Here is a 19,646-nt window from a genome sequence, read left to right on the forward strand (position 1 = left end):
ATACAAAATTCCTAATTAAACAAAGCTTATAAATGTAAGTTTATTATAAAAAATACTTACTTTTTTCTTTTTTCTCCCAAATCAGTTAAGTTATTTTCAACACAAATCCACAGATGTAAGTAGGTATTTAAAAATTTTCTATCAAAAATATACACCGAAAAGTTATAAAACTGGTCTTAAAATTAGAACTTTATATCCGTCATGCCATAACACAAAATATAAACAAAAAAAAAACAAACAAAAAACGGCGCGTAATTTTTCCTGCGCGCACAGCCGACGCCCGCGCATACAATTCTCTTACTGAACCAATGATTGTGTTCATTTGTAAACGCGGTCAGTACTTTTTTTATTTGTTTTTTGTAAGTAGGTACTTCATTTGTTATTATTTTCCTTTTACCTTGTTACAGCTGATTGTGTGATACTTAACATAATATAATAATATATCTTTCTAATAATTTTAACAGTCGATTAATGAGCTTGTCGTACATGAGGGCAAACTAAGTAAAATGTTAACGTGACCTTCGCTCATGTGCATGGCTTAATGATGGAATTGAGATTCAAATAGTGTCAGATTGCAAGTCATTAAAGAAAAATCCCAAGTTTATAAGCGTATCTCTTAGACGACTTTTACGACATCCATGGGAAAGAGATGGATCTACTTATTTCAGAAGATGACTAGTAAACAAACTAAAACACAAGTTAAACTAACTAAAAAGAAACCACAAGATCACCTATTCCTTGTTTTATAAAAAGAAATATAAAATCACTTCATTTCGTTCCCATGGATGTCGTAAAAGGCGACTTAGAGGCGGCAGGAGACACTGACTCATATTAGATCATGGTTATTTGTCTAAAACTGCAACTGCAAGTTTCCTCACACGAAGTTTACCCTCACCGTTTATTGTAGTCATACATTCATACATACATACATATGGTCACGTATATACCTATCCCTTGCGGGGTAGGCAGAGCCAACAGTCTTGAAAAGACTGAATGGCCACGTTCAGCTATTTGTCTTAATGATAGAATTGAGATTCAAATAGTGACAGGTTGCTAACCCATCGCCTAAAATATGTAGAATCCCAAGTTTGTCATAAATATTGCTTCTTATATTAGCACACTAACGCAAATACTACGTAACATTACACATATTCTAATCATTATTATTGAATAAAAACTATTGGTAAATATTTATAAAAGCCGCATACTTTCATCACGCCACGCTTTACAACACAACTTTTACGTCATCCAAATACAATTCTCTTTCAATAGGTAATAAACTTTATTAGGGCGCGTTTATATGACGCGGAATGTTACAGCGTGTCGGCCGCGCGACGAAAGTATGGTGACCGCGCGGCGGCCGCGCGGTCAGGCCTGGTGGCCACGCCACTGCGAACCCGAACCATTTCCAGTTGATCTTGGTCTTTCTTAAAATTCACACGTGTTCGTTATGAGCTATTTGACTAAGAAGAATAAAATTATGATTGCATATTACTTGTACCGACAAAGCAAAAAGAAAGAAAAAAAGAATTGTAGAAAATTTTGGATTCATCCTATTTTAGCACGGCGAGAAGAGTTTGGTGAATTTCATACGCTATACAACCAATTGCGAGAAGATGAAAAAGAATTCGCAGATTATTTCCGAATGGATGTTAAAACATTTGATAAACTACTCAACTTCATACATGATAAATTGAAGCACCAGAACACTAACATGCGGGACAGTATTACCCCCACAGAAAGATTAGCAGTGACATTGCGGTAAGTAAATAAATAATAACAATTACTTGGTCAAGTGGTATTTATTAATCATTATATATATAAATTTGTAAGGCAGACTATATATTTGTAAAATCTAAATCGTCGATACTTGAATTGGATGGACTGGCAAAATTGTATTGCTCTCCACCTACGGTAGATTCGGACTCTTCAGAATAAGATGATTGTTGTGTTGTCGGACGTCCAGATCCAGCAGCAGTAGTGTAACCATACTGATAGGTGCTTTCGTATGATACATTTTCGCCTTCTCGACGATACGTAGTCTCGGGTGGTGGAGTAAAGTAAGGCCTTTTCGAACCAGCATTCTGGAGCTGTTGGTTTTTAGCTTTTATATTTCTCACAATAGACATCACCTGGTACTGAAACTCAACAGTATCTTCATCATTGAATTGTTCAACAGTTGGTAAAATTCCTTTAAAGAACGACATCATACGACTGTCTTCTTCTTTTTCAACAGAGTCCATAAACTTCATGAATTTTGCATCCACATCACTCAATTCTTTATTTTTCGTATTTGGTTTACTTTTTCCTGGCTCAGAATTCTTAAAATTTGAATTAGTTTCGCGGGGGTTGTATATTTTCTTTAAAAACAACATATTATCATAGTATGGGTACTTATGAACTTTTTTTGTTGCAGATCCAGATTTGTTTTCCCTCATTTTCTTTTCGCATTTCATCCACCCATCTCGCATATTTTTCCATTTCTGAATAACTTTTTTACCTGGAATTTAAAAATAATATTCACATTAAAAAATATAGTTATTTTTAATTCGCATGATTCCTCTTTATGTTTCATTATCAGGAAACATGTTAATTAATATTAATACTATTAGTATAATTAATTGCTTGAAATAAGTTCCTTAATATCATTTTATATATTTACAGGTACTTGGCAACAGGTCACACGTTTGCCGATTTAAGATACGCATTTAGAATTGGAAAAACAACATTATCGTTTATCATTAAAGAAGTGTGTAACTGTATATGGTCAGAACTAGTAAACATATATATGAAAATACCATCAGAAAATGAATGGCTGAATATTGCTGAAGACTTTGCTGTTATTGCAAATTTTCCCCACTGCCTAGGTGCTGTGGATGGGAAGCATATCAGAATAATTAAACCTACAAAATCTGGATCAATGTTCTTAAATTACAAACACTTTTTTTCTATTGTATTAATGGCAGTCGTTGACACCAATTATAATTTTATATTTGTAGATATTGGTGCATATGGCAAGGACTGCGATTCAAGTGTTTTTAAAGAAACTGTCTTTTGGAAGAGACTGCTGAACAATACACTTAACTTACCACAGCCTGCTCTGATTCCAGAGACTAATTTTCAATTACCGTACGTATTTGTCGCGGATGAAGCATTCGCGTTGCACAAAAATGTACTGAGACCATTTAGTGGTCGAGAACTCAATGAAACAATGTCAATATTTAATTATCGTCTTACTAGAGCAAGACGTTATGTGGAATGCGCTTTCGGCATAATGGCCAATAAATGGAGGATCCTCCATCGGCCTTCAAATGTATCTTTGGAGCTCACAGTCGACATTGTAAAAACCTGTTGTTTATTACAAAACTTCATACATAAAGAACAGGGCATAGGTAATTTAATTGTCGATTCAGGCTTTGAACTACAGACACTGTCACGATCAGAATATGCAGATCCTTTAATAGCAGACAATGTTCGTCAAAATTTTGCTGAATATTTTGTTTCTCCTCAGGGCAGTGTACCATGGCAAAACAAATATATATAGATACTCAAAATTATCAAATCACTCGTTTATTGCAAGAATATCACAGTTAAAAAACAATTTTAAACTTAACTCAAATAATATTTTTTTGCGATTTATGATGATGATGAATGTTCACAATTTTTTAATTACCAAATAAAAGATGGAAAACTTACCGTATGTGTTTTTTTCCCCAATTGGAAGGTCATTGAAATCTTCTTTTATAATTGAACATAGGTCATGCCAGGCTTTTAGTGTTTGACGTTTATCCTTATAGGATTCGCTTGTTTTATCCCAAAGGATATTTCTTTCTTCCACTAAAGATATCAATGTCTCAGGATTGATACTCAGTTCATCCATCTTCGAAATCACGATGTCCGCGCGTCACGATGTCTACGCAAGTCCAATGAAAGGAGAATGCGGGGACGCCGGCGCGGGGCGTACATCGAGAACATTCGAGTGATTCGAGCGAGACGGCCGCGCGGCCGCCGTGTGATCGAGGAGCGAACGCCGCGCGGTCACCGCGCAGTTAGTTACTCAAAATTAATTTCAACTTTACGTCCTAGATAATAAAACATAAATTTGCTATAACTGAGGCTGCAGTTAGACGACGCGAAAAAATTCTTGCGGCCGCCGCGCGGCGACCGCGCGGTGGCCGCGTACTAACTGTTCAGTTATAGCAAATTTATGTTTTATTATCTAGGACGTAAAGTTGAAATTAATTTTGAGTAACTAACTGCGCGGTGACCGCGCGGCGTTCGCTCCTCGATCACACGGCGGCCGCGCGGCCGTCTCGCTCGAATCACTCGAATGTTCTCGATGTACGCCCCGCGCCGGCGTCCCCGCATTCTCCTTTCATTGGACTTGCGTAGACATCGTGACGCGCGGACATCGTGATTTCGAAGATGGATGAACTGAGTATCAATCCTGAGACATTGATATCTTTAGTGGAAGAAAGAAATATCCTTTGGGATAAAACAAGCGAATCCTATAAGGATAAACGTCAAACACTAAAAGCCTGGCATGACCTATGTTCAATTATAAAAGAAGATTTCAATGACCTTCCAATTGGGGAAAAAAACACATACGGTAAGTTTTCCATCTTTTATTTGGTAATTAAAAAATTGTGAACATTCATCATCATCATAAATCGCAAAAAAATATTATTTGAGTTAAGTTTAAAATTGTTTTTTAACTGTGATATTCTTGCAATAAACGAGTGATTTGATAATTTTGAGTATCTATATATATTTGTTTTGCCATGGTACACTGCCCTGAGGAGAAACAAAATATTCAGCAAAATTTTGACGAACATTGTCTGCTATTAAAGGATCTGCATATTCTGATCGTGACAGTGTCTGTAGTTCAAAGCCTGAATCGACAATTAAATTACCTATGCCCTGTTCTTTATGTATGAAGTTTTGTAATAAACAACAGGTTTTTACAATGTCGACTGTGAGCTCCAAAGATACATTTGAAGGCCGATGGAGGATCCTCCATTTATTGGCCATTATGCCGAAAGCGCATTCCACATAACGTCTTGCTCTAGTAAGACGATAATTAAATATTGACATTGTTTCATTGAGTTCTCGACCACTAAATGGTCTCAGTACATTTTTGTGCAACGCGAATGCTTCATCCGCGACAAATACGTACGGTAATTGAAAATTAGTCTCTGGAATCAGAGCAGGCTGTGGTAAGTTAAGTGTATTGTTCAGCAGTCTCTTCCAAAAGACAGTTTCTTTAAAAACACTTGAATCGCAGTCCTTGCCATATGCACCAATATCTACAAATATAAAATTATAATTGGTGTCAACGACTGCCATTAATACAATAGAAAAAAAGTGTTTGTAATTTAAGAACATTGATCCAGATTTTGTAGGTTTAATTATTCTGATATGCTTCCCATCCACAGCACCTAGGCAGTGGGGAAAATTTGCAATAACAGCAAAGTCTTCAGCAATATTCAGCCATTCATTTTCTGATGGTATTTTCATATATATGTTTACTAGTTCTGACCATATACAGTTACACACTTCTTTAATGATAAACGATAATGTTGTTTTTCCAATTCTAAATGCGTATCTTAAATCGGCAAACGTGTGACCTGTTGCCAAGTACCTGTAAATATATAAAATGATATTAAGGAACTTATTTCAAGCAATTAATTATACTAATAGTATTAATATTAATTAACATGTTTCCTGATAATGAAACATAAAGAGGAATCATGCGAATTAAAAATAACTATATTTTTTAATGTGAATATTATTTTTAAATTCCAGGTAAAAAAGTTATTCAGAAATGGAAAAATATGCGAGATGGGTGGATGAAATGCGAAAAGAAAATGAGGGAAAACAAATCTGGATCTGCAACAAAAAAAGTTCATAAGTACCCATACTATGATAATATGTTGTTTTTAAAGAAAATATACAACCCCCGCGAAACTAATTCAAATTTTAAGAATTCTGAGCCAGGAAAAAGTAAACCAAATACGAAAAATAAAGAATTGAGTGATGTGGATGCAAAATTCATGAAGTTTATGGACTCTGTTGAAAAAGAAGAAGACAGTCGTATGATGTCGTTCTTTAAAGGAATTTTACCAACTGTTGAACAATTCAATGATGAAGATACTGTTGAGTTTCAGTACCAGGTGATGTCTATTGTGAGAAATATAAAAGCTAAAAACCAACAGCTCCAGAATGCTGGTTCGAAAAGGCCTTACTTTACTCCACCACCCGAGACTACGTATCGTCGAGAAGGCGAAAATGTATCATACGAAAGCACCTATCAGTATGGTTACACTACTGCTGCTGGATCTGGACGTCCGACAACACAACAATCATCTTATTCTGAAGAGTCCGAATCTACCGTAGGTGGAGAGCAATACAATTTTGCCAGTCCATCCAATTCAAGTATCGACGATTTAGATTTTACAAATATATAGTCTGCCTTACAAATTTATATATATAATGATTAATAAATACCACTTGACCAAGTAATTGTTATTATTTATTTACTTACCGCAATGTCACTGCTAATCTTTCTGTGGGGGTAATACTGTCCCGCATGTTAGTGTTCTGGTGCTTCAATTTATCATGTATGAAGTTGAGTAGTTTATCAAATGTTTTAACATCCATTCGGAAATAATCTGCGAATTCTTTTTCATCTTCTCGCAATTGGTTGTATAGCGTATGAAATTCACCAAACTCTTCTCGCCGTGCTAAAATAGGATGAATCCAAAATTTTCTACAATTCTTTTTTTCTTTCTTTTTGCTTTGTCGGTACAAGTAATATGCAATCATAATTTTATTCTTCTTAGTCAAATAGCTCATAACGAACACGTGTGAATTTTAAGAAAGACCAAGATCAACTGGAAATGGTTCGGGTTCGCAGTGGCGTGGCCACCAGGCCTGACCGCGCGGCCGCCGCGCGGTCACCATACTTTCGTCGCGCGGCCGACACGCTGTAACATTCCGCGTCATATAAACGTGCCCTAAGGCTGCAGTTAGACGACGCGAAAAAATTCTTGCGGCCGCCGCGCGGCGACCGCGCGGTGGCCGCGTACTAACTGTTCAGTTATAGCAAATTTATGTTTTATTATCTAGGACGTAAAGTTGAAATTAATTTTGAGTAACTAACTGCGCGGTGACCGCGCGGCGTTCGCTCCTCGATCACACGGCGGCCGCGCGGCCGTCTCGCTCGAATCACTCGAATGTTCTCGATGTACGCCCCGCGCCGGCGTCCCCGCATTCTCCTTTCATTGGACTTGCGTAGACATCGTGACGCGCGGACATCGTGATTTCGAAGATGGATGAACTGAGTATCAATCCTGAGACATTGATATCTTTAGTGGAAGAAAGAAATATCCTTTGGGATAAAACAAGCGAATCCTATAAGGATAAACGTCAAACACTAAAAGCCTGGCATGACCTATGTTCAATTATAAAAGAAGATTTCAATGACCTTCCAATTGGGGAAAAAAACACATACGGTAAGTTTTCCATCTTTTATTTGGTAATTAAAAAATTGTGAACATTCATCATCATCATAAATCGCAAAAAAATATTATTTGAGTTAAGTTTAAAATTGTTTTTTAACTGTGATATTCTTGCAATAAACGAGTGATTTGATAATTTTGAGTATCTATATATATTTGTTTTGCCATGGTACACTGCCCTGAGGAGAAACAAAATATTCAGCAAAATTTTGACGAACATTGTCTGCTATTAAAGGATCTGCATATTCTGATCGTGACAGTGTCTGTAGTTCAAAGCCTGAATCGACAATTAAATTACCTATGCCCTGTTCTTTATGTATGAAGTTTTGTAATAAACAACAGGTTTTTACAATGTCGACTGTGAGCTCCAAAGATACATTTGAAGGCCGATGGAGGATCCTCCATTTATTGGCCATTATGCCGAAAGCGCATTCCACATAACGTCTTGCTCTAGTAAGACGATAATTAAATATTGACATTGTTTCATTGAGTTCTCGACCACTAAATGGTCTCAGTACATTTTTGTGCAACGCGAATGCTTCATCCGCGACAAATACGTACGGTAATTGAAAATTAGTCTCTGGAATCAGAGCAGGCTGTGGTAAGTTAAGTGTATTGTTCAGCAGTCTCTTCCAAAAGACAGTTTCTTTAAAAACACTTGAATCGCAGTCCTTGCCATATGCACCAATATCTACAAATATAAAATTATAATTGGTGTCAACGACTGCCATTAATACAATAGAAAAAAAGTGTTTGTAATTTAAGAACATTGATCCAGATTTTGTAGGTTTAATTATTCTGATATGCTTCCCATCCACAGCACCTAGGCAGTGGGGAAAATTTGCAATAACAGCAAAGTCTTCAGCAATATTCAGCCATTCATTTTCTGATGGTATTTTCATATATATGTTTACTAGTTCTGACCATATACAGTTACACACTTCTTTAATGATAAACGATAATGTTGTTTTTCCAATTCTAAATGCGTATCTTAAATCGGCAAACGTGTGACCTGTTGCCAAGTACCTGTAAATATATAAAATGATATTAAGGAACTTATTTCAAGCAATTAATTATACTAATAGTATTAATATTAATTAACATGTTTCCTGATAATGAAACATAAAGAGGAATCATGCGAATTAAAAATAACTATATTTTTTAATGTGAATATTATTTTTAAATTCCAGGTAAAAAAGTTATTCAGAAATGGAAAAATATGCGAGATGGGTGGATGAAATGCGAAAAGAAAATGAGGGAAAACAAATCTGGATCTGCAACAAAAAAAGTTCATAAGTACCCATACTATGATAATATGTTGTTTTTAAAGAAAATATACAACCCCCGCGAAACTAATTCAAATTTTAAGAATTCTGAGCCAGGAAAAAGTAAACCAAATACGAAAAATAAAGAATTGAGTGATGTGGATGCAAAATTCATGAAGTTTATGGACTCTGTTGAAAAAGAAGAAGACAGTCGTATGATGTCGTTCTTTAAAGGAATTTTACCAACTGTTGAACAATTCAATGATGAAGATACTGTTGAGTTTCAGTACCAGGTGATGTCTATTGTGAGAAATATAAAAGCTAAAAACCAACAGCTCCAGAATGCTGGTTCGAAAAGGCCTTACTTTACTCCACCACCCGAGACTACGTATCGTCGAGAAGGCGAAAATGTATCATACGAAAGCACCTATCAGTATGGTTACACTACTGCTGCTGGATCTGGACGTCCGACAACACAACAATCATCTTATTCTGAAGAGTCCGAATCTACCGTAGGTGGAGAGCAATACAATTTTGCCAGTCCATCCAATTCAAGTATCGACGATTTAGATTTTACAAATATATAGTCTGCCTTACAAATTTATATATATAATGATTAATAAATACCACTTGACCAAGTAATTGTTATTATTTATTTACTTACCGCAATGTCACTGCTAATCTTTCTGTGGGGGTAATACTGTCCCGCATGTTAGTGTTCTGGTGCTTCAATTTATCATGTATGAAGTTGAGTAGTTTATCAAATGTTTTAACATCCATTCGGAAATAATCTGCGAATTCTTTTTCATCTTCTCGCAATTGGTTGTATAGCGTATGAAATTCACCAAACTCTTCTCGCCGTGCTAAAATAGGATGAATCCAAAATTTTCTACAATTCTTTTTTTCTTTCTTTTTGCTTTGTCGGTACAAGTAATATGCAATCATAATTTTATTCTTCTTAGTCAAATAGCTCATAACGAACACGTGTGAATTTTAAGAAAGACCAAGATCAACTGGAAATGGTTCGGGTTCGCAGTGGCGTGGCCACCAGGCCTGACCGCGCGGCCGCCGCGCGGTCACCATACTTTCGTCGCGCGGCCGACACGCTGTAACATTCCGCGTCATATAAACGCGCCCTAAAACATGACAATACTTTATGAAGTAATCAATGTCAAAATCAATCTTAAACTTTTGTGCTTGCTCCCGCTACACGTCTATATCACTTACGGGGTAGACAGAGCCAACAATCTTGAAAAGACTGATAGGCCACGTTCAGCTGTTTGGCTTAATGTTAGAATTGAGATTCAAACAGCGACAGGTTGCTAGCCCATCGCCTAAAAGAATAATCCCAAGCCTTAAACCTTACCTTTAGTCGCCTTTAACGACATCCGTGGGAAGTAAATCGTGTGGGCCTATTCTTTTTTTATTGGTGCTCACACGGCACAAACAAAAAACAAACCGTTAAACATTATGGAAGAAAACCAAATCAAAACCATTTCATTAGCGACATACTACTAATATATTGACAAACAACCCGTATATGTATATTATTATACGGATCAAAGCAAGTTTATACACATAACGACATCCCTTTCCCATACTGGTGTTTTTTACAATATCTGCAGTTGTTTCGGGTGCCGTGTGGTTCCCAGCACCAATATAAAAAAGGAATAGGACCACTCCAACTCTTTCCCATATATGTCGTAAAAAAGGACTAAGGGATAGGCTTATAAACTTGGGATTTCTCCTTGAGGCGACGGGCTAGCAACCTGTCACTACTATAGGCTCCTACTAAATATGTAAAAATTAAATAATTTGTTTAATTAAAATATTCTTGAGTGCCTATTTTGTTATAGTGTGAGGGTCCTAATCTACTGGGAGCACCGCCACTGATCTTCAATAATAAATTGTTCTATATAATTAAATTTTACTTTTATTAATGAATTAATTTTCAATAACTAAACAATACGTATACGCGTGAGGACCAGTGCGCAGTAACTGACCACACGCCATTCATTCGTCGCTCTCATACAAAATCGCTGACACATAACAGTCACACTTACATTGCGTCCCTACACTACACCCCCCAAATTTTTACATACAAAAAAAAATTTATTAAATGCCATACAAATGTTCTATCATTCACAAATTTAATATGAGTAACTATTGGTATGTAATGTTAACACAATGACCATTGAATACAACGCAACACATAATAGCATTTCTATGAATCTAAGGCGTCAAATTGCACTCGGCTGGCTGCCAGTGGCTGTTGAAAGACCGTCTGTGATACGGACGTAATCTTAGTCACCGCACCAACGATTTGCTTATTAAGCCACTTCTTTGTCCTCTGATGGCAATATTTCACAATAATTAATCCAACCAGAGTTCCCATTAACACGCAACAATAACCAGTGTCACTTGCATTTTGTTCATATTTTCTTGAACAACATTGTTTGAGGCGACATTTACTTGTTCCTTAGTATTATATTGACTCATTATGAATAATCAAAAAATTATAAACTTTAAACAACTAATTTGTATGATGATACCGAAAAATACCAATTTTTGCAATACAGAATTTGTAACTAGGATATTTGCTTTTGCTAGTTTGAAAATTCCATATTACCTTTAACTAAGCATCAGCTTTATCATTTATGTTGTTACAACAATTCAGTCTTCGTCATTAAAATATTTCAAAGTACATTTAAACATATAATACTGTATCAATATTTTAATACTAAAAGTACAGTCGGCTACATGAATAATTATACATTACTTGACTTATATTACTAATTACATTTTAATCTAATTTCATAAAAAAATAAAATTAATGCAATAACTTAATCTAATCTGCTTTATAAAATTACTATTCTTAGACTAATTGAAACTTTTAGGTAAGCGAAAAAAAAGTTTTTTTTATTATAACAATTAAATTATTAACAATTAAATCTTACTGGCAATTTAACCACACGACCTCTACTAGTAATTTTTTGATTCATCTCAATATCGCTCTCTTTACTTTCCTTTTTATCCTGAATAATTATTTTATTGCTAACGTTGGCATCATAGTTTCCATCCACCGTATCTGATTGATCACTTAATAAAAATGCTGGTTTTAATCTATCCACTGATATACTAACTACTCTATTTTCTAACTGGACTGTAAATACCTTACCTTTTCTATCAATGACCCGGTAAGGACCATCATACGGTTGAACCAATGGCTTTCGTACCGCGTCATTTCTAATAAAAACATAATTACAGGTATTTAATTCTTCATGAACAAATAATGTACGTGAGTCTTTTAACTGTCTCGAAACTGGTTTCAAATTCCTAATATTATCTCTTAATTGTTGTAAAAACATATTCTCATCACTAATTCGTTTATCTGTGATATCATAAAAATCACCAGGTAAACGAATTGCTTGACCATACATATATTCTGCGGGACTCACGCCATTATCGCTTCTATATACTGAACGTAATCCTAAAAGAACTGTAGGTAATTCATTACACCATGATTTATTTTCACTAAGACGTGCCATTAATGACTGTTTCATACTTCTATGCCAACGTTCTATCATCCCATTACATTGAGGATGGTAAGGACTACTACGAGATCGTTTAATACCCATTAATTTTAACAATTCACAAAATAAATTACTCTCAAATTGTCTACCTTGGTCCGTAGTTAACTTATAAAATGTACCAAATCGACATATCCACGTTTCATAAAAAACTTTTGCAACTATTTCTGCTGTTATTTCAGAAACTGGAACTGCTTCTGGCCAACGTGTAAAACGATCTATCATGGTAATAACATACTTATGTCCATGCTGACAAGGACTTAAACTTCCTACGATGTCGATATGTACATGTTGCAAACGCTCAGTAATAGGAAATTGTTGAAATTCAGATTTAGTGTGCCTATTTATTTTTGATTTTTGACAGTCAATACATGTTTTGGCCCATATACCTACATCTTTATTCAATCCCGGCCAAAAAAATCTTTGCGACACTAATTTCCTTGTCGACCTTATTCCTGGATGACTTATATTATGAATAGATTCAAAAGCTACTTTTCTGAATTTTTTTGGTAAATATGGTCTACAACTGTTGGATGAAGTTTCACAATAGATTTCTTGTTGACAATTTGGAATAAACATTTTTTTCAAAGAAATGTTATCACTTTGTTCATTCAACAATTGTTTTAATTCCATATCACATTTCTGAGTTACGGCTAACTCCGCGTAATCAATATAAGTAGGATTGTGTATTGTTTCAACACGCGATAAGGCATCCGCTATATTGTTATTCTTGCCTTCGATATATCTAATATCCGTTGTGAATTCACTAATAAATAATAACTGCCTAGTACGCTTTGGTGTTTCGCAACTAGTTTCGCCTTTATTAAATGCAAATGTTAATGGTTTATGATCTGTAAATATTATTAATTCCCTACCTTCAAATTGATATCTAAAATGTTTTATAGCCATGTAAATAGCCGTCAGTTCTCTATCGTATGTAGAATATTTTTGTTGAGCTGTAGTAAACTTCTTAGAAAAATATCCTAACGGTAACCACTTGCCATTTACCCATTGCTGCAATACCGCGGCCGCAAATTTATCCGACGCGTCTGACATAATTGACAATGGTACATTCGGTACTGGATGAGACAACATTACAGCTTCTTTAAGGCTTAATTTACATTGTTCAAATGCCTGAACTGATTTATCTGACCAATTGATTTTTTTTTTATCTTTTTTCTTAGAGTTTTTTAAAAATTCGTTCAAAATCGATTGATATTTTGTAGCGTTGGGTATATTGGCTCTATAAAAATTTACCATTCCTAAAAATCGTCTTAATTGTTCAACTGTTTCCGGCTTCGGATATTCCAGTATGGCCTTAACCTTATTTTCAAGTGGTTTAATGCCATCTGTGGAAACTTCATATCCTAAGAACTCAATTACCTGCTTGCCAAATTCACATTTATTTAAATTTATAGTTATACCAAAATCCGTAAAACGCTGAAATACTTGACGTAAATGGTTTTCATGGTCTTCTTTAGTAAAACTTGAAATCATGACGTCATCAATAAATGCAAATACAAAATCTAAATCTTTTAATACATTATTACACATAAATCTTTGAAAAGTTTGACTACCATTACGTAAACCAAAAGGCAATCTTAAAAATTCAAACAAACCTATAGGCGTGATAATTGCAGTTTTCTCAATATCCTGTGGAGCTACCTTTATAAAAAAATATGCTTTATTAATATCAATTTTTGAAAAATATTTCTTACCTGCTAACATATATGTGAAGTCGTGCAGACGAGGAACGGGGTAGCGATCTGGCTTCGTGATCGCATTAAGACGTCGGTAGTCTCCCACTGGGCGAATTTCTCCATTCTTCTTTGCCACAACATGCAGAGGACTGGCCCATTCACTTTTCGACGGTCTGCATATACCTAGTTCCTGCATTAATTTAAATTCTTCTTTCACCTTATGATACCTGTCGGGCGGCAATGGTCTCGCACGAGCATGAATAGGCTTCCCTGTAGTCTCTATATAGTGGAAAACATTATTTTTAGTACATTTACTATCTAGATTATTAAAAGAAATCGGTTTAGTAATTTCAGGAAATTCATTTAATAATTCTAGGAATGGATGATCACCATTTACAGTTCCTATTGATGGTGTGTTATTGTTAACTATGTTGCCAAACGTTAGTAACCTGCCTGGAACATAACTTTCAATGCATCCCTTGTGGGGTAGACAGTGCCAACGGTCTTGAAAAAAGACTGAAAGGTCATATTCGGCTGTTTAGCTTAATTATAAAATTGAGATACAATTCTATAATTAATGAAACGAAATAAGTGTGCAGGGATCGTGGCTAGAAGGTTGCGTGTTCAAATCACGTCGGGGTCACCAATTATAGGCTCCTACTAAATATGTAAAAATTAAATAATTTGTTTAATTAAAATATTCTTGAGTGCCTATTTTGTTATAGTGTGAGGGTCCTAATCTACTGGGAGCACCGCCACTGATCTTCAATAATAAATTGTTCTATATAATTAAATTTTACTTTTATTAATGAATTAATTTTCAATAACTAAACAATACGTATACGCGTGAGGACCAGTGCGCAGTAACTGACCACACGCCATTCATTCGTCGCTCTCATACAAAATCGCTGACACATAACAGTCACACTTACATTGCGTCCCTACACTACTACATGAATCTCAATTCTATCAGTAAGCCAAACAGCTGAACGTAGCCTATCAGTATTTTCAAGACTGTTGACTCTGTCTACACCGAAAGTGATTTAGACGTGATTATATGATATGATATGATATGTACACTTGCACACACATGCTGTCTTTTTTAAAAATAAATAATAAAATGGTTGTTAGATATCAGAAATGAAAGATTAACAGCGTATATTTACTTACCTACTTTAGTAAGAAAAGTGAATAGATTTATATAATCTTCTAAGGCTATTTAAACCTTGACACCTGAAAACATATCTTACTCATAAATAAAGAGCTAAAGTTTCTCAAATTGTTTGGTTTTAAGGGATAATCTTCTGAATTACTAAACCTAGATTCTGAAAATTTTCATGTACAATAAAGTAGGTATTTAGAAACAAAAAAAAACAAAATTCTCTCACCATTGAAAAGGTTTTATCTGCGAGTGTTATAGGCTATGTATGTACCTATCATGGGCGACCCCGTGGCAGGAAGCTACTAAATATTATTTTCCTAAGTTTCAATCACAGTCGCCACTCCTTTCGAATTATTTTAGCAAATCTTGTGACTAAAACATTGCTATTTTTATTCTGCTAGGAGTTAAGTAGGTACATTATATTTCGAATGTAGGACATTCAGTTGGAATCGTGTGTTACCAGCAAACGAGTTAGTATTTCCATTTTTTTTTCTGCAAATTGACTGGTCAAGCAGACCCTTAAAAAAACTACTACTTAACCTTTCTATGGATAATATTGATCAAACTCTTTTACTACGAGCACATTGAGCGATTTCAGCAAAACATTTGAAAGAAACATTGCTCTACAAACTAGGACAGGTATTATTATTGTTATACATTTTTGGCGTAGTAGACTACGCAATTTTTATTTATCTATTTATTAATTACTAGCGACCCGCCCCGGCTTCGCACGGATTATTTAATAGATGTTATCTATCTATACATATAATAAATCTATAGAAAGGTCAATTCTGTACATTGAAAATATTGAAAAAATAAATAGCAGGGGGTGTTACTGGATCGATACCAAACACAAAAATGTGATCAAAAAAATTTTTGTCTGTCTGTCTGTATGTTCAGGCATCACGTGAAAACTAACGGTTCGATTTTGATGAAACTTGGTATAATTATACCTTATTATCCTGGGCGTAAAATAGGATACTTTTTATCCCGAAAAAATACGAAGAAAAAAAATCTTAATTTTTCAGTTTATCCATAGACGTTGTTCTGTAGAACCGCGAACACACGTTGCGTTACCCGCAGTGGATTTAGCGCCGTAACCTGTAGCGCCGAAAGTCGGCTTTGGCTTGAACCGTTTGCTGCACAAGCGGGCCGCTACTAATTACTATGAAAAAAATACTACATAGCTACATTAATTCCCATCAAGCTGAAAATGAGTATAATTATTTAAAACACAATCAAAAGCATTATTTCAAAATTCCCCATGATTCCGGTTTAAGGAAAAAAACTTACTCACGGTCAAAGGTATAAAATGGGTGTATCGCAATTTTCTTTAAAACGGTAAGTTTTTCAAATCGGAAAATAACCTCAGACATAAATTGTAGATCATAAAGTTATCTATAAAAAAGGTATCAATAATTTTTTTCAACAAAGCTACCGTTTCTGAGATATAACGATGCAAAAAGTTGCAAGCGTCATAATATGCACACGTTTCCACGCCACCTCTGAGGTAGTGTACTATTAGCGCGTTTTTTTTTTAACATTTTTATTATTAAACTTGAAAAAGTCTGAAATAAGTTAGAATAAACACGTGTTTTCACTACGCAGTGGCACTCAAGACTAACTTTCGCATTTATTATTAAAAAAAAAATAGAATAACCCTAAGTGAAGAAAATCATCTTAGGACAATAATAGAGATTACAATTATCAAATTCAATGCAATAATCAAATTAAAACTAAAACTACTTATAAAAAGAAAGAAAAAAGATGACTACAAACTAAAATTTAATTTATAAATTGTACAGTCCTTGCATAGCATCAACATGCTGGAATGTGCCCAGAAGGCTGGCAGCATTGCCAATTCGAATGGCAATGCTGATTCTCTGAGCCAGATAATTTCCAGCCCTCCGGTCAAGAGATACCTCAATTAGCTTTTTCGACAATTGTCGGAAAAGCTGATGGGCAGATAGGCCCCCCGGTCCCAGAGTTTCTACCCCAAAAGGTTCAAAAGTATAGATATTACCGATAACTACATATTTGCGCCTTTTGAGGTTTTTTGCCTCATTTGAAGCAGAACGGCGTTAGATTTAGTAACCTGAAGATAAGACGGCGCAAGTGTGTCCACACAAGTAACATCCCACACCAAAGGCCGCCCCAATCTCCAGGTTACCAAAGTCATACCATCCGGTCTCTTGGCATCATCCTGAGCCAGACCGTTTCGTTCTTGAACGGGTGGAACATGGATGGTGGCAAGAGCACGGAGGATTATATCATTTAGGGTGGCATGGCGCCCTAAACGGCAGGCACTCCTAGGGCATGAGAGGCCGTGGTGTCCATAGCCGACAACGGTATCCCCGCAAGGACTACTATTATTAAAGACTAACGGTATTTCATGTGTTGAGCATTCTGAGATAAAGCAGCTATACGACCCTAGCCACGTACACAATTACACAGAGAGACAGATGTTGTCTCAAGGTTTCACTACAGTATAAATGAAGGGACTGGGTTTCATTATACTTATGTATAGGTATTTTATATTTTGAATTCAAGTTAAAATTACCGACAGAACAATATTTTTACTTATGTTACTGCTACATAGAGTATATACGAGACGTGATTATGCATATTATGACGCTTGCAACTTTTTGCATCGTAATATCTCAGAAACGGTAGCTTTATTGAAAAAAAATATTGATTCCTTTTTATAGATATCTTTATGATCTACAATCTATGTCTGAGGTAATTTTCCTATAAAACTTACCGTTTTGAAGAAAATCGTGAAAATCCCATTTTCTTACCTTTGACCTTGAGTAATTTTTTTCCTTAAACCGGAATCATGGGGAATTTTGAAATAATGCTTTTGATTGTGTTTTAAACAATTATACTCATTTTCAGCTTGATGGGAATTAATGTAGCTTCATTCTTATTTTTTTGGTCTAAATTGACCGGACTGAAAATAAAATGGAGAAATAAACCATCTACGCGAAGACCGACATCCGCGCGGACGGAGTCGCGGGGGGAAGCTAGTTATACATAAAAACCTTCCTCTTGAATCACTCTACCTGTTACAAAAAGCCGCATCAAAATCCGTTGCGTAATTTTAAAGATTTAAGCATACAGACAAACAGACTAAAATAGCGACTTTATTTTATACTATGTAGTGATGAGTATAGATTATCAGGTTTAAAACTATCCAACAGCATACGCAATGCGACAAAGAAGCAATGTAATTCAAATAGGTAAGTATATCACAAAACATACAATGTAATTTGTTTCAATCTCAACTCTATCATTTAAGCAAATAGCTGAACATGGACTTTTAGACTTTTCGAGACTGTTGGCTCTGTCTGCCCCACAAGGGTTTTAGACATGTGTGTTATATGCATGTATGTTATTTTTAAAGAATATGCAATAAAAGCGGTCGGATTGAGAACCTCCTCCTTTTTTAAGCCGGTTGAAAAGGAAAATTCTGTCAGCAATCTTGAAAAGGTTGCGAAATAGGTACGCGTGTAATGTTAGACTCATTTATAAGTTTCAAAGGCAATACCTGTATATCTTAAAATCGTTGACGTATGTACGAAGTTTTCACAAAATTCAATTTATATAGCACTATTAGGCCTAATTTAGAACCTTGAGGGACACCACTTTTAGTCTGATATAGTAATAGAAATAGATATATAGCACATTGTGCATTTTTATCAATAAAGTTTAATAATTAAACTTAAATTAAGCATAAGTAGTCACCTATTGACATACATACGGCAAATTTAAATTTACAGAATTTTTTGATCAAACGAATGGAGGGAGACGCGTATCACAAATTGTCATTATCTCTTCGCAAAACATATCTATATCGTCGTTTAAATATGCAAGTCTTAATCAAGAGATTAAAATATTAATCTAATCGGGCGTCAGTATTAGTCACACTATTTTATTTAATGTTAGCAGATATTTTAATAAGCAAAGCATTATCTATACTTTATGGCTTGCTTGTTAAAATATTTATAGGTATTTGTCATTATCGTAACTATTTTTTTTCTAACGTTCCACAGAGATAACATATGATTAAAAATCATAGATTAAAATGACACTAGCAGTTTTTCACTCCCTTTGTTAAAAAATTATTTCAAGTGAGCAAAATCTTTGGTAACTTAGGTAATTACTCAAAAGTATTTGAAACTTTCTAGTTTTTCTCTCAAACTCAAAATCTCTTCATCTGTTCTTAAAGAGGAAAAGGCTAAATTCCTCATTCATCTTCTTTGGAGACATGAACAATTAGAAATAGGCCTTTTTAAGAATGTTTTTATAAGGATATATTTGCCTTTATACAGATGAGTATCTTCTTCCTACTTCACCTCATCCCCACCTTTCTAGAGAGGATCCCGGGGTATGCCTTTAAACATAGATCC

At 35.0% G+C, this 19,646-nt stretch overlaps 7 protein-coding genes across 7 annotated transcripts in view; 3 read left to right on the plus strand and 4 right to left on the minus strand.

Moving 5' to 3' along the window:
- Window positions 1-241, minus strand: part of LOC106129303 (cationic amino acid transporter 2) — a 40,044-nt gene extending 39,803 nt beyond the window's left edge. Inside the window, exon 1 of the mRNA XM_013327829.2 lies at window positions 61-241. The gene's annotated coding sequence lies outside the window, so the exon portion shown is untranslated. The remainder of the gene's footprint in view (window positions 1-60) is intronic.
- A 1,051-nt stretch (window positions 242-1,292) lies between these two features.
- LOC106129296 (uncharacterized) lies at window positions 1,293-3,703 on the plus strand. Its single transcript, XM_013327813.2, has 2 exons — window positions 1,293-1,761; window positions 2,665-3,703. Exons 1-2 carry the CDS (start codon window positions 1,451-1,453, stop codon window positions 3,542-3,544), a joined length of 1,191 nt encoding a protein of 396 aa, XP_013183267.1. The 5' UTR covers window positions 1,293-1,450; the 3' UTR covers window positions 3,545-3,703.
- Window positions 1,555-3,880, minus strand: LOC106129297 (uncharacterized). Its single transcript, XM_013327814.2, has 2 exons — window positions 3,697-3,880; window positions 1,555-2,500 (listed from the first exon to the last, which is right to left on the minus strand). Exons 1-2 carry the CDS (start codon window positions 3,878-3,880, stop codon window positions 1,839-1,841), a joined length of 846 nt encoding a protein of 281 aa, XP_013183268.1. The 3' UTR covers window positions 1,555-1,838.
- A 545-nt stretch (window positions 3,881-4,425) lies between these two features.
- LOC132902383 (uncharacterized) lies at window positions 4,426-6,751 on the plus strand. The gene is made up of 2 exons (XM_060947219.1): window positions 4,426-4,609; window positions 5,806-6,751. The coding sequence occupies exons 1-2, from the start codon at window positions 4,426-4,428 to the stop codon at window positions 6,465-6,467; spliced, it is 846 nt and encodes a 281-aa protein (XP_060803202.1). The 3' UTR covers window positions 6,468-6,751.
- On the minus strand, window positions 4,605-6,997 carry LOC132902381 (uncharacterized). Its single transcript, XM_060947217.1, has 2 exons — window positions 6,545-6,997; window positions 4,605-5,641 (listed from the first exon to the last, which is right to left on the minus strand). The coding sequence occupies exons 1-2, from the start codon at window positions 6,853-6,855 to the stop codon at window positions 4,762-4,764; spliced, it is 1,191 nt and encodes a 396-aa protein (XP_060803200.1). The 5' UTR covers window positions 6,856-6,997; the 3' UTR covers window positions 4,605-4,761.
- Window positions 6,998-7,330: 333 nt separating this feature from the next.
- On the plus strand, window positions 7,331-9,656 carry LOC106141502 (uncharacterized). The gene is made up of 2 exons (XM_013343150.2): window positions 7,331-7,514; window positions 8,711-9,656. Exons 1-2 carry the CDS (start codon window positions 7,331-7,333, stop codon window positions 9,370-9,372), a joined length of 846 nt encoding a protein of 281 aa, XP_013198604.1. The 3' UTR covers window positions 9,373-9,656.
- LOC132902382 (uncharacterized) lies at window positions 7,510-9,918 on the minus strand. The gene is made up of 2 exons (XM_060947218.1): window positions 9,450-9,918; window positions 7,510-8,546 (listed from the first exon to the last, which is right to left on the minus strand). Exons 1-2 carry the CDS (start codon window positions 9,758-9,760, stop codon window positions 7,667-7,669), a joined length of 1,191 nt encoding a protein of 396 aa, XP_060803201.1. The 5' UTR covers window positions 9,761-9,918; the 3' UTR covers window positions 7,510-7,666.
- Window positions 9,919-19,646: the final 9,728 nt, after the last annotated feature.

The sequence above is a fragment of the Amyelois transitella genome, chromosome 13 (assembly GCF_032362555.1).
Source record: "Amyelois transitella isolate CPQ chromosome 13, ilAmyTran1.1, whole genome shotgun sequence".
NCBI classification, from domain to species: Eukaryota; Metazoa; Arthropoda; class Insecta; order Lepidoptera; family Pyralidae; genus Amyelois; species Amyelois transitella.